Source organism: Chenopodium quinoa, unplaced genomic scaffold (assembly GCF_001683475.1).
Source record: "Chenopodium quinoa cultivar QQ74 unplaced genomic scaffold, ASM168347v1, whole genome shotgun sequence".
NCBI lineage: Eukaryota > Viridiplantae > Streptophyta > Magnoliopsida > Caryophyllales > Amaranthaceae > Chenopodium > Chenopodium quinoa.
The window spans coordinates 296673-320644 of record NW_018745521.1 but is presented as its reverse complement, the minus strand read 5'-3'; the positions used below and the strand labels follow the sequence as shown (position 1 = coordinate 320644).

General features: G+C 34.4%; 4 protein-coding genes across 4 annotated transcripts; 3 read left to right on the top strand and 1 right to left on the bottom strand.

Annotated features, from left to right (window-relative positions):
- Nucleotides 1-2762: 2762 nt before the first annotated feature.
- LOC110715317 lies at nt 2763-5664 on the top strand. Its single transcript, XM_021893886.1, has 3 exons — nt 2763-2926; nt 3177-3265; nt 5053-5664. The coding sequence occupies exons 1-3, from the start codon at nt 2894-2896 to the stop codon at nt 5198-5200; spliced, it is 270 nt and encodes an 89-aa protein (XP_021749578.1). The 5' UTR covers nt 2763-2893; the 3' UTR covers nt 5201-5664.
- Nucleotides 5665-6443: 779 nt separating this feature from the next.
- On the top strand, nt 6444-10152 carry LOC110715316 (uncharacterized protein At4g29660-like). Its single transcript, XM_021893885.1, has 4 exons — nt 6444-6568; nt 7257-7547; nt 8419-8608; nt 9778-10152. The coding sequence occupies exons 3-4, from the start codon at nt 8426-8428 to the stop codon at nt 9898-9900; spliced, it is 306 nt and encodes a 101-aa protein (XP_021749577.1). The 5' UTR covers nt 6444-6568; nt 7257-7547; nt 8419-8425; the 3' UTR covers nt 9901-10152.
- A 2199-nt stretch (nt 10153-12351) lies between these two features.
- LOC110715271 (feruloyl CoA ortho-hydroxylase 2-like) lies at nt 12352-14148 on the top strand. The gene is made up of 3 exons (XM_021893835.1): nt 12352-12385; nt 12884-13427; nt 13535-14148. The coding sequence occupies exons 1-3, from the start codon at nt 12352-12354 to the stop codon at nt 14109-14111; spliced, it is 1155 nt and encodes a 384-aa protein (XP_021749527.1). The 3' UTR covers nt 14112-14148.
- Nucleotides 14149-14305: 157 nt separating this feature from the next.
- LOC110715299 (GTP-binding protein At2g22870-like) lies at nt 14306-16283 on the bottom strand. The gene is made up of 4 exons (XM_021893868.1): nt 15736-16283; nt 15430-15499; nt 14812-14974; nt 14306-14700 (listed from the first exon to the last, which is right to left on the bottom strand). The coding sequence occupies exons 1-4, from the start codon at nt 16214-16216 to the stop codon at nt 14491-14493; spliced, it is 924 nt and encodes a 307-aa protein (XP_021749560.1). The 5' UTR covers nt 16217-16283; the 3' UTR covers nt 14306-14490.
- Between the last annotated feature and the right edge of the window lie 7689 nt (nt 16284-23972).

Genomic DNA, 23972 nt, shown 5'->3' with positions numbered 1-23972 from the left:
AACTATTAAGTTTAATTTTTTTTTTATTAATAACATCAATAAATTATATTTGAAAATTAATGTAAGATCCCCTCATGTTATGAAAATTTGTATTTTGTAGACAACATAACGATGCCCTTGTAGGACTAAGCATTTTCTACATCCTGATGTTGTAACCTACTTGGGGACCTCATCTACTAAACTTCCCTATATTTTATCTTAACCAAATCGATATTATATAAGCTTTTCTCCATCCTTCATAGTTTTTGCAACTAAATACCAAATAATATGTATTGTGTGATACTTTCTAATGCTAATTGCACAACACATTCAAAAGAGTCTCAATTCTAATTGTGTCAAATTTCACTTATTGTGTCAAAAGAGTCGATCCCATTTCATGAAATATTATTGCATTGATTTTGAATGTGTTGTGCAATTAGCATGAAATGGGATTGACCCTTTTTATTGTGTCATAAGAAAAAGCGAAAATAAGTGAAAATTGTGTCATAAGAGATAAAATAAATTTAGTTAAGTTAAGAAAATTTTGATATACTTCCTCCATTCTAGTAATATTGCAACAACTGAAAACACTATTCATCACGCTTGTTTGACCACATATTATGATTTATATGTAAAGTTAAATATAGTCATATGGGATCTTGTTAGATTCGTCTCGTAAAATACTTTCACAATATCAATTTTTTTATAATTTTTACTCTTATGTAATTATACATATTTAGCATATAAAATGTGCTTTAGGGTGCGTAATTTCATCCTCGTTGCAATATTTGTGAAAAAAAGGAAGTAAGAGATAAGATAAATTTAATTAAATTGTGTCATACTTATTTCACTTGTTTATTTTTGACACATTTAACTTATTTCAAATTTAATAAGTTTAGATAAGTTTAAAAAAGATAAATTCATGAAAAAAAATCTAATAATTAAGGGTTTGTTTGACATTATTTTTTGTTTTCAGTTTTCTATTTTTTTTAAAACCAAAAATTGGAAATAAGAAAAAGGTGTTTCCACTTTTTTGTTGTCAGTTTTCTAAATTATCAGGATTTTAATAAGCTTGACTAATTTTTTTATTCATTATACGACATATATCATATGATTTTGAAAATCAAAAAACCAAAAAATAGAAAACCACAACAATGCCAAACGAACCCTAAGAGTTTACTCAAGTTCAAATTACAACTAGGTTTTTTTTAAAAAAAAGTTCAAATTACAACTAAAATAAGTTTTAATAATGTCTAATAAGTCAAGGTTAGTCTAGACATCTTTAGATAAAATATGATAAATTCAAGTACGTTAAAATCAAGTGAATAGAACAAACCCTTATTTGAATTCACCTAAACTTATGAGAACTTACTTTAGTTGTAATTTGAAACTGAGTAAAACTTATTTCATCTAAACTGAAACAAGCAAAAATAAGGTGAGTAGAATGGAACCTTCCATTAGGGGAAAAAAAAAAAAAGTGAGCAGGATAGAACCTAAATTGATGACTTTCTTATCTTAATTTGTGATAATTGTTAGGCTTTGTTTGGTTCAATATTAGTAAAGGAAAAGAAGAGAAAGGAAGGGAAGGGAAAAGAAAGGAAAAGAAGTGAAAGAAAGGTGATTTTATTTTCCAATATTTGGTTAATGAAAGGAAATGAATGGAACAGAAAGGAAATTCATAATTTATAACTATTATTTTTCTCTTTCCAGTCGAATTCCTCCAATTTTGGGAGGAAATAAAAGCTAAAAATTTGTAAAGGGACTTTCCTTCTACTTCCCTTCATTTCCTTTGGATTTTTATGTAATTTATTCAACCAAACATGGGAATATGATAAAATTCATTTCCTTTATTTTCTTTTCCATCCAAATCCCTTCATCCAAAAAGACCCTTACAATGTGTTTGGATAGATTAGGAGGGGAGAAAAGAATGGGAGGAAGGAGAAGGGGTGGGAAGGGAAGGGGAGGGAGGAGAAGAGGTGGGAAGGGAAGGGGAGGGGAGGGGAGGGAAGAATGAAGAGTTTTCCATCCAAATCTTTCCATTAGAGAGATCAATTTCTTGCAATTTGATCCTTCCATCTCTTTTCCATTCAATTCTCTTCCTTCCTCATTTATTATCCAAATGAGAGATTATCTATCCCTCAACTTCTCTTCCCTTTCTTTCCCTCCATTTCCTTCACTCCAAACAAAGTGTTAATGCGGTGATTTTAATTTTATACTCGTCTTATAGATAGTAGATACTAATTTTATTTTTAAGATTTTTTAAAAATAAAATTATTTTTAAGAGGGAGTTAAAAGTGAAATCAAATTAATTTGAGAAAATGAGAGAGAGGTATAACTTAAGTGGTTAGAGCTTTCCTTCTAATTCTAGAAAATAATGGGATCGATTCTCATCACCTTCCCTTGTAACTCTCTAAGCACCAAAATTAATTTGAGAAAATTATTGAAATTAAAATACGGAGTACATACTAGTATTATATATTCATTCCATAAAAAAAAAAAGTACGGAGTATCCTACATTCATACTCGTACAATATTCATACAATTTATGTAATTATTTTACCAACAATTTGATGAAAAACGTGTGGCTAGGATTGTGTTGCAGTCTTTACAGAGATACAAAAAGCTTCAATAAAAATAAAATAAAAATGTCGACGGATTATTATTTAAGCATGGGTCTGACCAATCACAAACGAATATTCGAAGAAAGCGCCCACATTCAATCAACCAATTATAATTCAACTTCATAAATTATTCATTTACTCCGTATTCGTATTTTTTTATATTTAAATTCTCCATCTTCCTCATTTAGACGCCCCCAAAAAGAAAACGTCCTGCCTGTTTGTTAATAGTTGACCTCTCCGTCCTCCGATTTTCTCTCTCTAACCTTTGTTGTTTCTCTCTCTTAAACTCAACAATGGGTGGCGGCTTCCGATGGGTCAGACCCGAGGTTCTCTCTCTTCCTTCTCTCTCCTCTTTTTTTTTTTTTTTTTTTTTTCTATTTTTTTCTACGATTTTTTTGATGGAAGATTCAGTATTTTTAGATCTGTGAAAAATTTGCTATTATTAGCATGAAATTCGTATGATTTTGGATGATATTCAATCAGATCTAATGGAGTAAAATAGATTTGATTAGAAAATAAATTATATTTTTTTGTTTTTTATACGGAGTAATAAAAATTGTGAAATGGGTTTTGTAGGTTTACCCTCTGTTTGCATCGGTTGGTCTAGCCGTCGGAATTTGCGGGTTTCAGCTCGTCCGGAATATTTGCGGAAACCCTGAAGTCAGGTATATCTTTCTCTCTCTAATTCATTTTCTTGATTTTCTTTTTAAATTCTAAATAGAATTAAATAAATTATTAACATAAAGCGGGATTCATAATATTATTAGGTTTAATTTATCTTAATTGATTTCATTAGGTTGTTTTGATGTGTTACTATTAATATTAATTGATTTCCATTTCATGTATTATAGTAGCAGTATTGAATTAGGTTTTAAATTTGAGTAAATAAGCAAAAAAGAAGGGATTTTGAGCTGTGTAATGTTGGAATGTAAAATATGGTGGTTTATCTCGGACTTGTCGATCAATTGTGTGAAAATATAGGGGATTATATAGAAGCTCGGCCGAATGGTTTGAAATGGGATTTCTTTAGGCATGTGTGAATGTTTTGACATGAAAATTTTCAGTTGATTATGTTGCCCTGCTCGTGAACAGAGCAATGTTAACTTTCTGGTTTTTCATTCCTCAAGTGCATGTTGTTTTTTTCATTTGAGCCATGCCTTAAATATGTGGGCGTATGGGCGATTAGTTACTTCCTAATTAGCATATCATCAATCCTTCTATTGTGCCCATGTTTCTAAAATTAGCTTGTGCTCTTAGTTATTGCAATTAGTCACAAATTGAGTGGAAAGAGGCCCTATGAATGTAAGCATGTCGGCTAACATGTTGTGAGTAACACATATTTCAGTTTAGAAGTTAGAACTTGAAAGTCTTTCCCCAAGTGTGAGAGTACCTGCAGCTGATGGAACCCTAGTTGTTTTTCTTTGTGTATTTTCTATGAATAACCTGTACCTGAGAATATTTGACCCTCATCTTCATTTTGGCTCAACCAACATCTTTTTGAAAGGACTATTTGGACTTAGACACAGGACATTTTGTTTGAACTGAGTCTAATGCTGGGGACAGTGTTCCTCCTACTTCCTTGCATTTATCATTTTTAAGATTCTACGCCAACATACACTCTGGCTTCTAGTTGATTAACATTACTCTTCGATCAAGATTCATGACAGTTTTGTTAGCGAAAGCAGAGTAAAATTTATACTAGATACAATTTAATGATAATTAAGTTAATGAATAATGCACTTGATGATTAGAGCCCCATTATAGGCCAAAAATAAAATATGGTGGATTCTCTCAACCTAGAGTATAATATCCTTGAGGAAGCAATTAGAATCACATGTATATTGCTTCCAGCATTTGATAGAAGTCAGAGAACTATAGAAGTGGTGTGGCAAAAGTAAAGTGAAGGGAGTACAAACTGTGTTTTTCTATAGTATCCCAGGAATCAAAGTCTAACCCTTAATAAAATATTGTGATACTCACTTGGAGTAGAGTAACAGGAAAAAAGTTGAACTCCATTATGTCTGTATTGCTTCTGTGGATGCATAATATGTAATTTACTGGGAATAGCTCAAGTTCTTACAAAAGCACATGTTTAAACAACTACTCAAAAGGAAAGGAGAGAAGGGATGAAAAGTGTTTCTTTTTTATAAAAAATCTTTCCTTGGATTTTGGAATGATTTGTGTTTATCAAGGAGAAATAATAGTGGAAACCTCTAACTGTGCCTTCTCTATTCCATATTCCACATTCAATTTAGGATAAAAAGAACCCGTACTCTCCCTCAGGCCCTCTCCTCTTTTAATCCATGGTTGGCTCTATTCTGCAAAGTGAAGATTTGTTTATTATCCAGTTAATTTCTTTTGTGCCGTTTTAGTTTCTTCATATCACAGTAAATATATTGTGTTCTTGATAATTTACAACTGTGTTGCTTAACTTTTCCTAAAAAATTTACAGGGTGACTAAGGAAAACCGAGCTGCTGGAATCCTGGAGAATTTTGCGGAAGGAGAGAAATATGCAGAGCATCCCCTTAGGAAGTTTGTACGCACCAAGAGCCCTGAAATTATGCCAGGTCTTAACAGTTTCTTCAGCGATCCACAGTGAAGCTCCCTAAGGAATTGCAGTATTGCACTGTGTTGGCCCTATGATATGGTGGATTTTACTGAAGTTGCTTCCTTATTATTCCATTGATAATGAAATTGATGATGTTATATAATGTTTGAACAAAGATGGCATTGTGTTACTTGGTCTACCCTCTATTTTTTTGAAGTCCTTGAGATATTGAAACTGGTTTAACCCATTCAAGGGAGACCTTGTATTATAAAAAGCCTATAACACCTTATTGCTAGCTGAATAGTCCTTTCAAGTTTCGTCTTTGTTTCCGTTTATTTTAAGTTATGCAAGTTCAGTGAAGTCCAATAAATGGAGTTATGGTGTTACTATCCTTAGTTTGTATCACTTCGTAGAACCAAGGAAGAATGTCAGTACTGCATATGCAATGGTTATTACCAGTTATCAGGGTTGTGCAGCCACCAGATACTGGGATAGAACTGATAACAATTCTGCTATTGTATCTGTCTCTATTTGCATGAGCACTTGAATATCAACTTTTTAATCAAACAGGACTCAGAAGTGTATATTTGTTGATAGTATTATCAATATTACCAAGCAGCTAATTTCTGCTAAGGGAAGAATGCATTAAGGAATGTTTGCAACAAGATTGTGCTTGTAAGGTTGTACCCTAAGAAGCAACATGAACCTAATTTAACCATCTTTTGCATTGCATGAGCTATGTTACGATTTATTTCCACCCCACTTCACATGATTAACTCAAAAGAGCACATCCAACCTTTTGGGTCTATTTTGCACAATTGCACTTGCTACCTCACCAAAACTCCTAATATGAGTAATTATTATTTGCAACCTCACCAAAACTCCTAATATGAGTAATTATTATTTTTAATATACAACAATAAAAAAAAATAAATAAAAAAAGCTTTTACAATTTAATCTCATTCTATTAAATTATTTTAGATAATTTCAACAAATTAATCTCATAAATTTCACAAAAATTATGTTTTTTAATCATATACTACCCCAAATGATCTAAATGATTTGGGATCGGCTGATATAAATCGTGATAAAAACCATCTGAAAAAATAAATAAAAGCAAAGTATACGAAAATCATTAAATTAAGACTAAACTCATTTTATTATTGTAGGCAACCATGAGAAGCAATTACAGTGTAATTAAGTCTTGTAAAATCATTTACCGTAGCACAGTAAAATCAGTTATCGGCTTTGTCTGTCTTCCTTTCTCCCTACCTTGTCCATTATTAAGGGAATTGCTGCAAATGTCAATTGGGAGACTAAGGTTTATTGAACCCCCAAATTTTATTTTATTTTTTTTCTTTGATCTGCACTTTGTTCACTACTTTAATCGCAGTTGCTATCATCGAGGCTTGTTACCAGGTCCTTTTCCCTCTCCCTCGATTTTATTTTTCATTGTATTCGTTCAATTTTCTTACTCCATGCTTTCAATTATGAATTGATTGTTACTAGTCTTGATATTTTAGGGTTTGATTTTGATGTTGGATGTTTAAGCCATTTGTTGATGATCATCTAATTATCACTTTTATATACAATCTTATGCGTGTGAATTTGGTATTTCATATGATAGTTTTATTTCCAGGTTTTATATGAATTTGAAATTAAGTGAGCAGGGTTTATCTGTTATTTGTGAATATGTAGTTGGATTTTCTTGAATTGAAATGGGTTTTAATTATCTATTTTCTGTTTAGTATATCATATGAAGCTGTTCTAAATTAAGGATTGGATTTTTCCATGCTCAAATTGCCTCTTTGGGTTTGCTTTAAATATTGGTTTGGCTACAAAACTTGTTGATCTTTATGTAATTGCAATTGCAATGCCCTGGTTTATGCCCACCACCTGTTCGAAAAAATGCCCAAAAGTATTTTGTTTCTATGGAACATTATGATACATGGGTATGCGTGGGATGGGCCAAGCAAATCCTTACTAAACCAATTTATGCCAAATTTCTGCCCATCATTATTCTGCACATTTCAATTAATTTAAGCTGCTTGATTAGGCAAGTGTTTTGGTTTACTTACAATTTATTCCTCACGCTATACACTTAAAGCAAGGGTGAAGCCAGCGGGGGACATTACTGAACTCTGAAAATGAAGAAAAGAAAACTGAACTCTGAAAAGTGAAACCTAACTTTCCTCTCACCTCGATGTTCGAAAATCCTCTGCCAGTCCGCCGCTCTCGCTCGTCGGCTCCACTCCCGGCACTCCGTCTCTCCGTCCGTCGATTCGCCGCCGTCGCTGCTTCGTGATTCACTGCTTCGTCCGTTCGTCGGCTCGTCGCTGGACTCGCTGCTCTCCATTCGACTTCGCTCACTTCGCTAAATTGCTAGACCCAATTCACGGTATTTAAATCTGAATTTAATCTCTGAATTATTTACTTGTTTAATTGTTTTATAGTTTATACTTTTATTCAATTATTCTGGGTGTTGAAGATTTGAAGTATTGAACTATTGAAATTTTGAAATGTGTTGGTTTATTGTCTTATTGAAATCTCTGAATATTGAAATCTGTTGGTTAATTGGTTTATTACTTGTTTTTTTCTTTTGTTTTTGTGAATTTATTGAAATAATGAAATGTATAGTTAATTTTGTGAACTTTTGATTGCATTATTTTCTCCTTTTTTTTGAATTTATTGAAATGTATAGTTGAATTAGAAATTTAGAATTTTAGGTTTTATTATTATGTAATGATGTGGTATTGTGGATTGTGGAAATTGATATATATTTTTCAATTTAATTAGGAAATGTCAAATGATTCACCTAATTCAAACAAGTCCAAGGCAACTACTAAACAACCCGATCTTCGACAATTCTTGTTAAAAAGACCGAAACTCAATGAAAATGAGTCAAATTTTAATATTAGGATTAATCAATTTGTGTGTTTGAGTTTTTTTTTTTGTTTTTTTTTTGTTTTTGTTTTGTTAAGCTTTTTGTCAAGTTAAAGCTTTTTGTCCCCCAAGTTGAAAATCTTGGCTCCGCCACTGACTTAAAGGTACTCGATCGTTACCAAAGATGTAAATAATATTTGGTTTATTTGAAGGGAAGGAATATGGATCCCTCCCCTTCCCTCTACCCCAAGTCATATCCCCCTTCTCTCTCACTTTCTGTCCTTTTCATTCCCTTCTTATCATTCTCACACTGTTATAGACTAGTTGTAGAACAACTTGCAGAGATTTTTGATAGTTTTCTTATATTTTCTCTTATTCTTGCTCAGTGACAATATGACCAGCTATCTATGGAAGAAGTATGCAGATTATGTGTACACCAAATGGGAAAGAACAATTTTGTGGGATATGATTGAACCTTACAGACGGCCTAAATCATTTACGCCTCTTGTCACTCTTTATGTTGCTGCTTTCTACACTGGAGTTATTGGAGCAGCAATCACGGAGCAACTCTATAAAGTAAGTTACTTGATCTTCTATGGACACCCCCCCCCTCCAACCAAAAAAAAAAAAACCATAGTCCTACATTTTCTGGATATTTTCATGTATAAGAATTTAAGGCAACCATTATGTGCGGTGAAATCGTTCATGGGATTATCTTGGTTTTATTCTATGCTTGCTTCCTTATGACTGATTTAGAATTTAAGTGAATATATATATTTTTTTTGATAAAAGTGAATTATGTCCCACTTAGATCAAGAATTGCCATTTAGGCCACCTACTCCCACAATTTCAAGGAATTCTTCAGTCCTTTTGAACTTCTTGACACGAACAGATTTGGGCTCCTATCACTTGCTGTTATATGATCTTTTGTCGATAATGCAATATTGATTTGACTTTTTATCTGGCTCCTAGTGAAAGCAGTGCAATTTTACTGTGAGCATAAGGAATGTAGTTTTCAATGTGGCTATAAGACACAGCTTTTATAGTGCACAAATAAATGCTCAGATTTTTTTTTTTTTTCTCTCAATATATCTAAGATAATTATGAAGGACTTTCCTGTTAGTTTATCCATTATTCCATATTCTAAGTAAGTTAACACTAAGAGATTGCCCATGTTTAAGATAGATTCCTAAAAGCTTTGTACAGCTGAGTGTGAACAGCCTAGGCTAGCAAATCTTCTCAGGAATAATTTGGTATTTAGGGGAAAATAGAGTGTTTTTAGCCGGGTGACATTTAGTTATTATTGAAGAGTGAAGTGTAATCACACAAGTCTTTTTACTGTCCGCCCTTGTATTAGAATATCACTAATGGACATTGAAGAGCTCCCCGGCCCTGAATTCTGATCACCATTTCGGTAACTAACCCTTTTTAGAATTTGGTGTGAACTTTGTCTATGAAAACAGAAAACCTTTTTGGGTTGTGTACTGGTTTCTTGCTATAAGGTTGGAAAATATGGTTGGCAATTTGGCATTTGGGGAAACCTGATTTATTAAATTGTGTGCTACTGTACTGCATAGCTTTTGTTATGCTATTGAAAGTTTTATGTTATGCTCATTACTAGTTACAACTGAGCTTTTTATCTGATAAGTAGTAAGTGACTAGCCCCTTGGCCTGTGCTCTATGAGGCAGTGGAGTCAGGCCCAAGGCTTTCTCGGTTCTTAACATTCATTGCTGACTTCAAGCAGGAAAAATATTGGGAAGACCATCCAGGAGAGACAGTACCTCTGATGAAACCTATGTTTTATGGTGGTCCATGGAAGGTATACAGAGGGGAGGTTCCAGTCTACCCCAGTGACAAACCCAAGTAAAATGAGAACGAAAGTTGAGATATCATAACTCTATATTCTTGGAGCAAGATTACATGCCTGAGCTTAACTTTTACCTTCTCAACCCTCCTCAGTTTTCTTTTATCTTTGTGTTTTACAAAGTAGCCTTAGATGGGTGACAGCATCTTCGAGGTATCTATATTGTTGTACATAAAAAGGTACGAAGTACCATATCTACAATGTGTGATCACTCTTTTTGGAATGAATTTCATATATTTGATGTGCATCAAATAATTACAAGTATTCAATTTTTGGAGTTATACATAAAAACAAACATCTCATAAAAGCTTATAACGATGTGACGATAAATGATGTTTAACGATCATATGTTATCTCAAGCCTATTATACAAATGCATAATTGATCACTCGTTTTTCCTGTGCGCTCATGATATGCTTGCTTAAATAAAATCAAAACGAAATACTAACTGAAAAATAAGTACAAACTGACAACTACATATATTCTTTTCGTATCTTTCTTGCAAATAATGCTTCATTGCTTCAGGTGTGCAATATGAAAATATTTTGTCTAATTCAATCACTCTTCTTCCATCCCCTCTTTTTTCTTAGGAGGATCTAATTTTAATATATTAGGGTTATCATTTATATTTCTCTTCAACACAGTAAAGTACATCTTCTCGTCAATTCCATCCCAATGAAGTCCAATTTTATCTCCTAGTTTAAGTCCTCTTCGGTTGACAACTTTGCTTTTGTAATTTCCAATGAGCACACAACTTCCACTTGACCATATTTTTAAAGTCATCTTAAATTCATATTTATCATCCCAATCAATGAAATCAATTTGATAACCATCTTTCTTGCTTTCCTCTTGAATTCTGGTGCTGAAGTTTTTATACACCCATTTCTTGTAGAGTAAAAGTCGATCTTGATTATCAATGTCACTTGGTGTTAGGATTTTCGTAAAGCTCCATTAGGATGTGGCTTCGAATATATTGGGAATACTATTATTTTGAGCAGACGAACTAATGGAAGTAATTCTAGTGGTGGTGTTAGTAGAAAGAGAAAGAGAGAGGATAAGATGATCAACTTCCTCTTCCCCTGTATTTTCCTTCAACGAAGATAAATCGACATATTTTTCACCATTAACCTCACATTTTTGGTCTAAAAGAGTAGATTTTATGGTATTTTCCGTTTCCATAAAGTCATAGAAGGTGTAATTGTTTATCAAATGTTGAACCCTTTGTGTCTCCATGATTGATTCATCAGAATTTCCCTCAAAGTTTGAACTTTCTCCAATGTTGTTACTCTCTGTTTCTTTGCTTTTTTTCATGATCAAGAATAAAAACAATTTTCTCGAAGGTTTTGATGAAATTATGAAGAAGCTAAAGTGCTAAACTATAGAAAAAAGAAGAGTTTGAATTGATGTACTGTAATTCGAAAGATAGGAGAATTATATTTATAATAATGGTGTAATTTCCTTGAAGAAATTATAATTCTAATAGGATTTGGAAATCTATCCTTTTATATATAATGGAGAAATTATCATTTTACTAGGATTTGAAAATCTATCCTTGATCCTCGTCTTTTTTAGAAAGAAGAAGGTTTTTTTTTTAACCATATTAAAATAAGAGTAATGTTATATGTTGCCTAAGGATTACAAATAAACATTGAATATCTTTCCTTTTGGTATTATTCAGGAATGCATGACAAAATCACGCACAAATCAGTGTAATTAATGATTTAATGATCATATTTCACAAATATTTTCTTTTTTCAGCTTCTTAATACTTAGATTTTAAGGCTATGTATAGCATTATCCTTATAATAATTTGTTGACATTCTATAGTACGGAGTACCAAAATAGTTATTTGACATTTAGTACAAAGTACGGGTACTATTAATTGATCAGCAGGTCTTGTACGGACACGGTCTACAATAAATTCTCTAATGGTGGGTGGAGGGTACTAGGCTATGTGGGTGGAGGGTGGGCGGTGGTGGTGCAATGGTGGTGTGGAGGTGGTTCTAGGTTTTAATTAGTTAATTAAGGTTTAAAAGTAACTAATTACAAATTAGCCGGATAATGATGTCATTAAGAGCTTAAATCACCTAATTATGGGCTGATTAGGGAAAAGGGTAGCAATCACTTGAATTAATCGGTTTTAGAGGTAGTAATTAAAAACTTTTTTTTAGGGGTAGTAATTCATAAAGCCTCTGTTTTTGAGGTAGTAATTAACAAATTTTCCCTCAAATAATATAGTCACATTCTGGATGATATAATTACTTTTTTAGATGATATAATTATTTTTTTGTGAGTCATATTTTAAATGATATAATTGTATTTTAAACAATTTATCTTTTAGATGATATAATTATTTTTAGAATGATTTTATTACTGTTTGATACTTTTTTTTAATGATATACATTTACATAATAAGTTTCTGGATGATATAATCACTTTTATAATGATATAATAAATGGTTGGGTGCACAATAAGTTATTGTGCACCAGGTCTATTCTAGAATTTGCCTTAATCGAAACGTAATTTTGTAGTTAATTGTTTTTTATGGAATATTATATATTTATGTCAATAGTCACTAAATGCTTTGCATTCCGTACTACGGAGTAATTATCTGCGAGTACGTTACATCCTTAATGAAGTGTTTATAATTACTGTCCTTATTAACTCGAATTAAAAGTGATAAACGTACTACGGAGTATATTAAGGGAGATTAAATTGAAGTAAGCGATCAAAATACTTTATTTAATGCGGTTATTTATTTGCTGATAACTACACAGGGAGAATTAATCAAAAGTGGTCACTCTGATCATAATTATATGCTAATGATCTGTTGCTAATTTTCCTAAGGTATTCCGAACGATCCATGCTAATGTAAGATCGTTTATACACCTTGCTGACTTTCTTGGAGGAAGATTGTTTCAGCAAGACAAAGAATTAGAATCAAAACATTATAAATTTCACCCATAATACAACAATTAACTCATGAGAAAAAAAGAAAGAGCCTAATACAAAGAGCAATTTTGCACTTGCACCAAGCTTACGAAAAATGGCTCATGAAACAGAAGATCTAACCACTTTTCTTATCAAATCGGGCCGTGGAGTGAAAGGTTTATCGGAGATGGAATTGAAGGATTTGCCAAAGGAGTACCTACAACCTCAATCAGAGAGGCCGTCCAACATGAAGATCATGGAAGAGGCATCGATCCCCATAATTGATGTGTCTAATTGGGATGACCAAGCAGTTTTAAAATCACTATGTGATGCTGCTCAGAAGTGGGGATTCTTTCAGATCATCAACCATGGGGTGCCACTTGAAGTGCTTGAGAATGTGAAACGAGCAACCCTCGCGCTCTTTGCTATGGCACCAGAGGACAAGAGGAATTATTTCAAGGAGAATTCACCTAGCAATCATGTGAGGTTAAGTACTAGCTTTATACCCGAGGTTGAGAATGCCTTAGAATGGAAGGATTACCTTAGTCTCTTTTATGTCTCTGATGACGAGGCTTTTGCTTTATGGCCTACTATTTGCAGGTAATTAACCGTTAAGCTGCACTATGCAATCACTAATTATATCATTGTTTTGTCATGAGAATGCTAAATACATCAAAATAATTATCTGTATTACCATTGATGTTCAGGGACCAACTTCTGGACTACATGAACAAGTGCCAAGTTGTGATTAAGTCCCTCCTGCAAGTCCTGTTGAAAGGACTCAACATTCAAGAGATCAATGAGGAAAACTGGTCTCTTCTTTCGGGTTCCAAAAGGATTAATCTCAACTTCTACCCAAAGTGTCCGAAACCTGAACTGACAGTAGGAGTAGGGAGGCACTCAGACGTGTCCACCTTTACCATCCTCCTGCAGGATGATATTGGTGGACTCTATGTTCGAGCACCTGATGGAGAAAGTTGGGTCCATGTGCCACCTATCCCCGGGGCGTTGGTGATTAACATAGGTGATGCGCTGCAAATCATGAGCAATGGCAAGTACAAGAGCATAGAACACCGTGTAATAGCAAATGGAAGTAAAGACAGGATTTCAATTCCCCTGTTTGTGAACCCAAAGCCTAGCAAGATGATCGGACCTCTAAAGGAAGTTTTGGTCGAGAGTGATGAGGAACCCAAGTACAAGGAGGTGTTGTATTCTGATTATACCTTGTACTTCTACAGGAAGGCTCATGATGGTAAGGGAACCCTTGAATTTGTTAAGATATGATCTTTCTAGAGATGAGAAAGGTAATGATTCGAAACTGATAGAATGAATATGTAATAAAACAATAATTTACGTTCACTACAGATGCTTGTATATAGTAATAATAAGAAAGTAAAATGAAGATATTGATGTTGGATGTAGACAGATCATGTTTCAAATTGTCATCCCACTTAGCTTACAGATGATGTGTTTGCAGTATAATAATAAATGTAAGTGTCATATACGAGTACCAATAGTATATCAAGCAACATAAACATCTTCCCATTTTTTTTTCTTTATAAAATTTCAAAACTTCATTCCATTTTATACAAACTTGCAAAAGATAACATAGGGTAAGTAGACATTTCTGTAGTTGTAAACCAGAAATCTTCTAATATACTTTCTAACTATCCCAATAGTTTCTTAGTTGTGACATGTGGAGTAGAAGTTGGTCTCGGCCTAGACCAGTGACACTGCTAGTCATGATCCATGGGGGATGTTGTTTGTAATTCTGTCTGATTAACTCATGGAAACTTCTGATGTTATCCTCAGGCCGTACGCCTTTTCTGCCTTTCATCTTATCACACTTGGTGAACACAAAGGTGATAGGTATCTGAAAAGCGTAAACCAAAGCAGCAAGAGACGGAAAATCAGTAGCACATTTAAATCACATTCAAAAATGTTAAATGAATTAACGATAGTATAGTGTTCAAAAATTGGATACATTGTTGCGCCCAAGCCAATTAGCACAATCCACATCTATCTTCTGTGGGGGAACACTTGCATCAACTAGGAGTAACACAGAAACGAGTGCATCTCTATTCAAGAAGTAGCCTTTAGTGAATGCAGACCAATCTGTTCGAGCAGATTCAGACGCTTTGGCAAACCTATGTAAGAAAATCAGGCATAAAAAAGTGATCTTTCAAATGTTGCACTATTGAAGCAGATTTCAAGATCATCATATGCATAATTGCTATCCACCATTGCTATCCAAGGTTAAATATGACTCAATTAAGGGCGATTAATTTCCACAATGACATGTAAGGAGACATTTACTTCCTAAACTTGAAAATAAACAACACGATTGGAGACCAAATTAACTACAACGGATGTAGCCTAAATACATACAACATGTTTTACAGGATGATCAATAATTTTGAAGCAATGCCTCAAGGCGTAAAAGCAATCCTTTTTTGGCACTTCAATATCATTCAAGCAGATGATCAGGTATAAACACGAATAACAATTGATGCACAATACAAGTATACAATATTCCCAGCATGAAATAGACTCAAGAATTACAGAAATTGCCCAAATTAAAACCAAAATTACAGAGACTCACCCATATCCAGGCAAATCAACAATATACCAACTCTTGTTGATCAGAAAATGATTGATAAGCTGAGTCTTCCCTGCATATAAATTCAACATCCTAATCAAACACAAAGTTAACAAAACAAATGAAATCACAAGTATGAATCATACGCAAATAACCCCAACAGCGAATTACCCCTAAAAATCCAATCCCAGTTTCTTTTAAATCATATCAAACTAATCACACTTCAGAAACACTTCAATTGTATTTTTCATTGAGGAATTTAAACAAACAGATGGTGGGCATAAAAGAAAACAAACAAATTAACAAAACCTGGTTTTTTAGAAGTCAAAGCAACCTCTTTCTTCTTAACAAGAGTATTAATAAGCGAAGATTTCCCAACATTAGATCGACCAAGAACAGCAAACTCAGGCAACCCATCAACGGGGCAATCCTTAGCCCGACTACTACTCTTTACAAACGCAACTTCCTTAATCTGGGCATGACCCGCATAAGGTCCGACAACAATGTTGGACCCGGGTAAGATCATATCTTCGGTTATGTCATTCGGGTCGACTCCCGGCGGGACAAAGAGCACAGTGCTGGTGAATTTGGTGGCGTCCGAAGGCGGTGGAGGAGCTGCGGAGCTTGATAATGCATGTCGATGGAAAATGGGGATGGTGGAGGAGAGAGAAAATGAGGATTGCAGAGGAAAGGAGAGAGAAAAATTGAGGGGTTTTGAAGGGTTGGAAATGGTGGGTAGTAGAGAAGATGATAGTTGAGGGATGAAGAGACGAGTTCTTAGTAGCAGCATTTTCTTTACCCGCCAATTTTACAAGTTTTTCATCTTCTCCCAATTGCTCTATATACCACACTAGCTACTAGCTAGCATACTATTCTACTTATAAAAAAATATTATATGAATACTTATTATGTGCACCTCACGCCTATAATATGAACAGTTAGTAAAAAGATATGAACACTTTATAAAAAAAATGAACATTTAGTCAAAAAAATATGAACACTTCATAAAAAATGAACAAAAATATCCAATTTTATATGTTCGTATTTTATAAAGAAATGTTCATTTTATTTGCACTAAATATTCAGTTTATATTACAAAAGTATTGAATTATCCAGAGTCAGACAAAATTCTTCATAAAATTGATGTTCATTATAATATAGTGTTGTGTTCATATATTTAAAATTTCAATGTTCATTTTCAAATAATAAATGTCCAAATTCGAGTAGTGTCATGTTCATATTTATTGATCCTCATTATAAAATAGTGTAACGATTATATTTAAAAATTTCAATGTTTATTTTCAAAAATTATATGTTCAAATTCTGATAATGTCATGTTCATATTTCTATATTTGTTTTCAGAAACTATCGTTTAAAACGTTAATTATATAATTATTAACGAAAAATAGATCATATTAATTCATTATAAATTCTTTTATATTCATTATAATGTACTAAATGTTCATTTTATGTATCAAATCCCAACTCAGGTTCATAATTCTTTAACCCAAACTAACTTATGTTCATATATTGACCTAACTCAAATGTTCAAAATAAACATATACATGTTCAAATATAACATTATATGTTCATAATTACAAAATTTAAAAAGGTTTTTAAAATACATAAATCGAAAACAAAATAAATTTTCATATGCAAAGAATCAAATGTTTAGATATATAAATTATAAAGTAGAGAATGCCAAAATTTTTAATATGTTTTAAAATACATAGATCTAAACAAAACAAAAAAAAGTTCATAAGTAATGTATCACATGTTCATAATTCTAATAAAGATGTTCATAATTCCAAAGATATATATATTTATAGGATACGTATCATAGGTTCATATTTTTAACTTAAAATGTTCAAAATACCAAAATATAATCAAATACAAAACTGTTCATAACAAAATACATAAATATCACTAACAAAAAAATCAAAAGAATATGAAAGCTACATATTTCGAAACTCAAACCTAGCCATGGTGATTTAGATAATGAAATATCATCAAAAAATAATCATCTTCGTCATCTTAACCACCTTCTCCTCGTCGAAGCCGCCATTTTCAGCTTCATTTCATTGTAGAAACTCCATTAATAAAACTTCAAATCGAAGGTTGAAGAAAACAGAATTTGAATTTAATTTATGGTGATGAAGGAATTCAATCTATGGTGATCGGCAATGGTGATGAAGGTATTCAATTAAAAGGATGATGAACGAATTCAAAAGACAGAAAAATAAAATAGAGGAGAGAGAAAATAGAGGAGTGTAGACGTCATTCGAAACGCGCCTACTTTAAGCATTTGATAAATATGTTTGGCACTCATAAGAAGTAGGGATTGACATATACGATTAGAGACAACGATTAGGGACAAGGAAAGTAGGGAGCAGACAACAAGTTTTTAAGGAACTTGTAAACCGTTCACGGATCATTTAAGGCCACATTAAGGGACAACGATAGGCAACAACAATTGACCCGTGAAGGTTACACCCCATTCATAATCCATGATATTACTAACTCCATATGGTTCGGCACCATGAAAGGAGGATCGGGGATGATGGTACGAAGTGAGTCATGGAGTTACATTCGCCCGTATTGGCCTCTACTCGATTCTTTTTGTGAAAAGTGATTCCTGCGATCTCAAAGGCATGCAAACAAAGATTCAATTTGCTCCAAACTAATATTAAGCTAAATTGGTTTATTGTTATTGCAACATATAATTCTATAATATCGTGATCACTTTAATTAACAACAAAATTAAAAGGGGACCTAAACCGGTCGTCCAAATTATCTTATTAATCGTGATATTCACTTACATATTCCCATTAAACATGCAATATGGTGATCAAAAATATGATAAAAATCAACATCAACATTGGAAGCAATTTAACAATACTATCCAACCATCAATATATGACAAACATAAGAAAAATCGTTAGAAATATAATAGGAACAAAAGGAACATGATTCCTTACTTTGATTTTGCTTGCTTGCAATTATAAAATAATAAACGCGTTAGTAACTTCAAGGAAAATTAAGAAACAATAATGTAATTTAAATTAAACTAAACTAGAGTTGATTTGGGGCCAAACCCTCAAATAGTTCTACCTTTCACGCCTTGATTTAAGTGTAGAACTACGGGTAAAGTATGGACTCCGGGGAGTGCTTAAGGGAAGTATTGTGAGAGAAAAGGGTAGACTAGTGTTTAGGCTAAAGAGAGAGAAGAGAATGATTGTTGGTGTAGGCAGAAAGACACTACTAGAAAACAGCCAATCAACGACGGAAAAAATCCCTCGGAAAGCACCGTCGCATTACACACTACAAGAAAAAGGCCAGATTCCGACGGACGTTTTCTAACGGACCCAAAATTCCGTCGGAAATCCTGTATATTCCGGCGGACTTATATTCCGTCGGAAATTTCCGACGGATTTCCTATGGAATAAAAATCCGTCTGAAATTATGGGCTTTCCGACGGAATATTTCGTCGGAAAATTTATATTCCGACGGAACATTAAGTTTCCGACGGAATATTCCGTCAAAAACTTATTTAAAAAAAAAAATTTAACAACTAAACCCTAAAAGTACAGCCTTCCATTTCCGCCACTTCCCCTTTCTCCTTCTCTCTCCTCTCCTCTTCTCTTCTCTTTCCTCTTCCTCTGAATTCCTCTTCTCTTCTCTCCCCCTTCTCTCTCTTCCGCCTTCTCTTTCTCTCTCTTATCCTTCCTTCTCCTCCCTTTTCCTCTTTTCTCGTATCTTCTCCTTCTCATGTCTCCTCTCCCTCGTCTCCTTGCGCAACCGGACCACCACCATCGCCGAATCGTAACCGCCTCTACTAGCCACCACGGGGTGTGTTTTGTTTATTTTTAAGGTTTTTTAGGCCAAATTCGACCATTAAAAGCCTAGATCTAGACTTTTCATGGCCGAATTTGGCCTTGTTAAACCGTTTTCGTCGATTTCATGGCCGAATAAGGTATGTTTTATTATTTTTTTTTGTCGATTTCGGTTTTTTTTTCTTTGTTTTTTTTTTTAGATTTTTGGGTGTAACGTTGTTGTGTGTGCGTGTGTGATGTGTGGGTGGCGATTTATGAAGGTGGTGGGTGTTTTTGGTGGTTTCGTGAGTTTGGGTGGTAGATCTGGGTGGTTTAAGGTTTTTTGGGTAGTTTCGGTTTTTTTTGGATGATTTCGGGTTTGGATGGGTGGATTAAGTGTGGGTGTGGGCCGGTGGTCCGGTTTAGGGGCAGGGGGTAGGGGGGCAGTGTTGGTTGTGGGTGGGTAGAGGGGTAGTCAGTGGGGGCAGGGGGTGGGGTGGGGTGGGCTGGTGGTGGCGTGGGAGGGTAGTCAGGGGGGAAGGGGGTGTGGGTGTGGGGGTGGGGGGTGGTCTGGGCAGGGTGGGGTGGGGGCTAGTTTTTTATTTTTTTTTTAATTGACTTTTTCGACGGAAATTTCCGTCAGAATATTCCTCTTCTGACGAAAAATTCCGTTGGAAACCAATCCACCTCCGACGGAAATTTCCGTCGGAAACTTGCAACGGAATTTCAATTAAAGTCAAAATCGGCACCGACAGAATTAGATCCGTAGGAAATTCCGTCGAAATCACCTCTTCCGACGGAATTTCCGCCGGAAAAGGCCGAATTTCCGACAAAGGGTATTGCGACAGACTACTTTCGACGGAAGGCTTGATTCCGACGGAATTTCCTATGTTTCCGACGGGAAAATTCCGTCGGAATCCAGCTGTTTTCTTGTAGTGACACTTTGTAGGAAATTCGCGATATTCCGTCGGAAAAGTCCATTCCGACGGAATTTCCGACGGATTTTGTTCTGTTGGAGTCAAGTTTGACTTAATTGGAAAGTCCGTCGCAAGGTTCCGACGGAACATTTTCCGTCGATATGAGTAACTTTCCGACGGAATATTCCGTCGGAAAAACTATACTTCCAACGGAATTTCCGTCGGAAATTTTAATAAAAAAAATATAAAAAAAAAACAGTAACCCACCCCACCACCATACCAACCACCCCACCCCACCACCGTAACCCCATTAGCCACCCCCTTTCCCACCTCCACCCCACCACCGTAACCAATCACCCCACCCCACCCCACCACCGTAACCCCATTAGCCACCCCCTGACCCACCCCACCACCGTAACCAACCACCCCACCCCACCACACCACCGTAACCCCCCTAACCCACCCCACCACCGCCTAACCACAACCTAAACACCCACGCCTAACCACCAAGCCTAACCCGGTTTACCCCACCATAACCCACCAACCCGAACCCACCTCACCACCCACCAAAAAAACCCCTAACCCGTGAAAAAAAAATAAACAAAATTCATAACATAAAATAAAAACAGAAATTAAAAATTAAATAAATAGATCTAAATTCAACACAATTCGAAATCAACAAAAATATACATTGAAATTTAACAATTCGAAATTTAGCAAAAATTTAACTTAAATATACAATTATTCCAAAAACAAAATGTTATACATTGAAAATTTGAACAAAATAAAACTAGATCTAATTCTAACCAAAATTAAATGTAGATCTGTTTTGGTGTTGGTGTTGTCGGAGGTTGTTGCGGTGGTGGTGTTCTTTCGCGGCCTTGATGTAGCCGGTGGTTGTTGCGGTGGTGTTTTTCTTGGCGGTTGTTGCAGACGATGGTTGTTGCAGTGGTGGTGGTATTTTGTGACTTCCGTGTTTTAAGATTTAGGAGGGATGAGAAGAAGAAGAAGAAGAAGAAGAAGAAGAAGAAGAAGAAGAAGAAGAAGAAGAAGAAGAAGAAGAAGAACAGGGAAATTAAAGGGAAAGAAGAAGAACAGGCGAGGAGGTGAGGGAAAGAAAGAGAAAGAAGAGAGGAGAGAGGAGAGAGGAGAGAGAAGAAGAAGAAGAAGAAGAAGAAGAAGAGGAGCATGGAGAGAGAATAGGAAAGGAAAGAGAATTAGGTGGGGGGGTGGTTCTCTGACCTCCGTGTTTTGAGATTTAGATTTAGTTTTTTTTTTTTTATTTAAAAATAAAATTCCGTCGGAATAGGGTAAAATCCCGTCGAAAATTTCCGACGGAATTAAAATCTGTCGGAATTTTCCTACGGATATAACAACCGTAGGAAATTAATATGTTCCGATGGATTTATTTTCCCTCGTAATTTACAGCTTCCGACGGAAATTTCCGTCGGGAGAAATTTTCCGAGGGAATATTCCGTCGAAAGCAGTAAATTCCGAGGGAAAAAAAATCCGTCAGAATATTTCCGAGGGATTTTCTGTCGCAACTTATATTTTCCGACGGATTTTTCTGACAGACCAAAATTCCGTCGGAATATTCGAATTTTCCAACGGAATTTAAGTCCGTCGAAACAATTCCGTCGGAAAACGGCCTATTTCTAGTAGTGAGAGAATGATTTTTGGTGTCCCCGAAACTGGAGAAATCAGGTTCGTATTTATAGAGAAAATAAGAGGGGTGAAGTACGGAACCCTAGAAATGAAAAGGCGTCGCGGAGAAACCCTAGAAAAATGCCGCGTCACAACGCAAAATACCGCGACACGACGCAAAATACTGTGACGCAGTGTGTCTTCCATGACACGGTGTACATGTTTTCCTAAAAACAGTAGTCCAGATTCATTTATTCCTTGCTTAATAATTAAGTACGTGATATATTATGCGTCGTTTCAGCTATTCCGGATTAATTTTAGGCTTAGGGTTTACATATTTAATAATCGGGCTCAAATAGATAATATGAAATGGAATAAAAAAGGATTTGGGCTGAAACGTGGATTGGACTATGTTTGAATAAATGTTTGGACTGATTTGCGGACTGAATATGTAAGCTGTGTTTGACTGAATATGGGTTTTAGGCACTCCCGAGATTAAATACTCGACCCGACCAATAATGGCGGTGAAAGGTTGTTCATCATCGGGTTTGATTTTGGGGAGACATTTTCAGGTGTCTACAAGGAGAGAGAAATTAGAAATTAGGAAAGTATGAGAGGAGGAAAGAGAATAGAGAATATGTATTTTTAGGTTGTTCACGTAGAATTAAATGCACCATGATTTGCGCATGAAGTATATCAAGAGTCGGAAAAAATGTACTCTCTCTCCGTTATTTTTAAGTGTGCGCGGAGTTGACAAAAGTATAAAGTAATACTGTACTACGTATGTACTCCGTACTCCATAGGTGGGTATGGTTAGGAATAAGAAAAATAGAAGAGAGAAATATAAATGGGGGACCACTAGCTATAATGTTAAAGGGAGAAATATTAATACATGATAGTGGGGTCAAAAGAAAGATAGAGAGAAATAATACTTCATCCGCCCCTTTTTATAGTTCCCATCTAAACTTGCACGTTTGTCAATTCAACACTTTAACCATAAATATCGTTAGTTGCTTATTAGTAAAAAAATAACAATTGAAGATTAATAATCTATTCATCGAGAAGAATCAAATAAGACCCAACATGACTATGTTATATCTTATATATTAAGAGTAATTTAGAAGATTCTCTCACATTATAAATAGTGTCAAGATTCCAAATGGGAACTATAAAAAGGAGCGGAGGGAGTATATAATTTGAGTGGAGTTTCTAAATCTGGAAATAGGGCACTTAAATAAAAGCGGTCGATTTTGGAAAGTGGGACACTTAGGACTTTTTAGGAATATCGGAAAGCAACTCGACACATAACTTTGTTAGAGTTTTTTAATGTTCTCCAAAGGTCAAAATTGAAGGTTATAATATATGAAATTGGACTATAATAAAAGATTTCGAGACCTGGTGTTGAAAACTCAAGTGATGGTAGGCGATGCATCTCAGAGACACATTATGATGTTGGAAATCATAAGTTGGTCACATGAAGGCTTGTAGTGGTCTTAAATTAAAGAAGGGAGGGATATATGTAACTAGCCGAATTGATAGTTTAAAAACATCCTATTAAGTGAAAATCTTAATATAGTTCATACTCTCTTCGTCTTTAAATACCTGCTCCATATCTTTTGAGCACGTATACCGATACTAATATTTGATCAATAATATCTTTAATTATCAATAAGTATAAATTTTAACAATTGAAAATTAATAATCTATTCATTGAGATGATTCCAACAAGTACTCACAAACATTAGTCAAAGTAGGACAAATAAATAGTACAAAAAGTAGAAATGAAGCAAGTATTTAAAAACAGAGGGAATATGTGTAATTTGGATGAACATAATACTTGCGATAAAAAACATTGATATTTTGTGATTACATAAAAGGACAACGCTAAACCTCAATTTTACTATAAAACTAACATAAATAATTCCCAATATCACAAAATCACACCCCCATTCCCAAAAGTAACACAATCGTAGTATCGTACAAAGAAACACACAACTTATGACACTTTTAGAGCAACAAATATCACACTCAATATAGCAAAAAATAAAAATAAAAAAATAAAATAAAATCTAAGTAATCACACAAAGATACTCACATAACACTTGTGACAAAAACAAGACCAAAAACAACATTTCTACCTCAACAACAACAAATCTTGAATCTACAATTACCA

Bases quoted from the DNA above. Each gene is read 5' to 3' on its own strand.
- LOC110715317 (XM_021893886.1), top strand. From the start codon at position 2,894: ATGGGTGGCGGCTTCCGATGGGTCAGACCCGAG. The intron at 2,927-3,176 runs GTTCTCTCTCTT...TGGGTTTTGTAG, and splicing joins TCCGATGGGTCAGACCCGAG to GTTTACCCTCTGTTTGCATC. The intron at 3,266-5,052 runs GTATATCTTTCT...AAAAATTTACAG, and splicing joins TGCGGAAACCCTGAAGTCAG to GGTGACTAAGGAAAACCGAG.
- LOC110715316 (XM_021893885.1), top strand. From the start codon at position 8,426: ATGACCAGCTATCTATGGAAGAAGTATGCAGATTATGTGTACACCAAA. The intron at 8,609-9,777 runs GTAAGTTACTTG...GACTTCAAGCAG, and splicing joins TCACGGAGCAACTCTATAAA to GAAAAATATTGGGAAGACCA.
- LOC110715271 (XM_021893835.1), top strand. From the start codon at position 12,352: ATGGTTGGGTGCACAATAAGTTATTGTGCACCAG. The intron at 12,386-12,883 runs GTCTATTCTAGA...TTAACTCATGAG, and splicing joins AATAAGTTATTGTGCACCAG to AAAAAAAGAAAGAGCCTAAT. The intron at 13,428-13,534 runs GTAATTAACCGT...ATTGATGTTCAG, and splicing joins TTATGGCCTACTATTTGCAG to GGACCAACTTCTGGACTACA.
- LOC110715299 (XM_021893868.1), bottom strand. From the start codon at position 16,216: ATGCTGCTACTAAGAACTCGTCTCTTCATCCCTCAACTATCATCTTCT. The intron at 14,975-15,429 runs GTGAGTCTCTGT...TTTCTTACATAG, and splicing joins GTTGATTTGCCTGGATATGG to GTTTGCCAAAGCGTCTGAAT. The intron at 14,701-14,811 runs GTATCCAATTTT...TACGCTTTTCAG, and splicing joins ATTGGCTTGGGCGCAACAAT to ATACCTATCACCTTTGTGTT.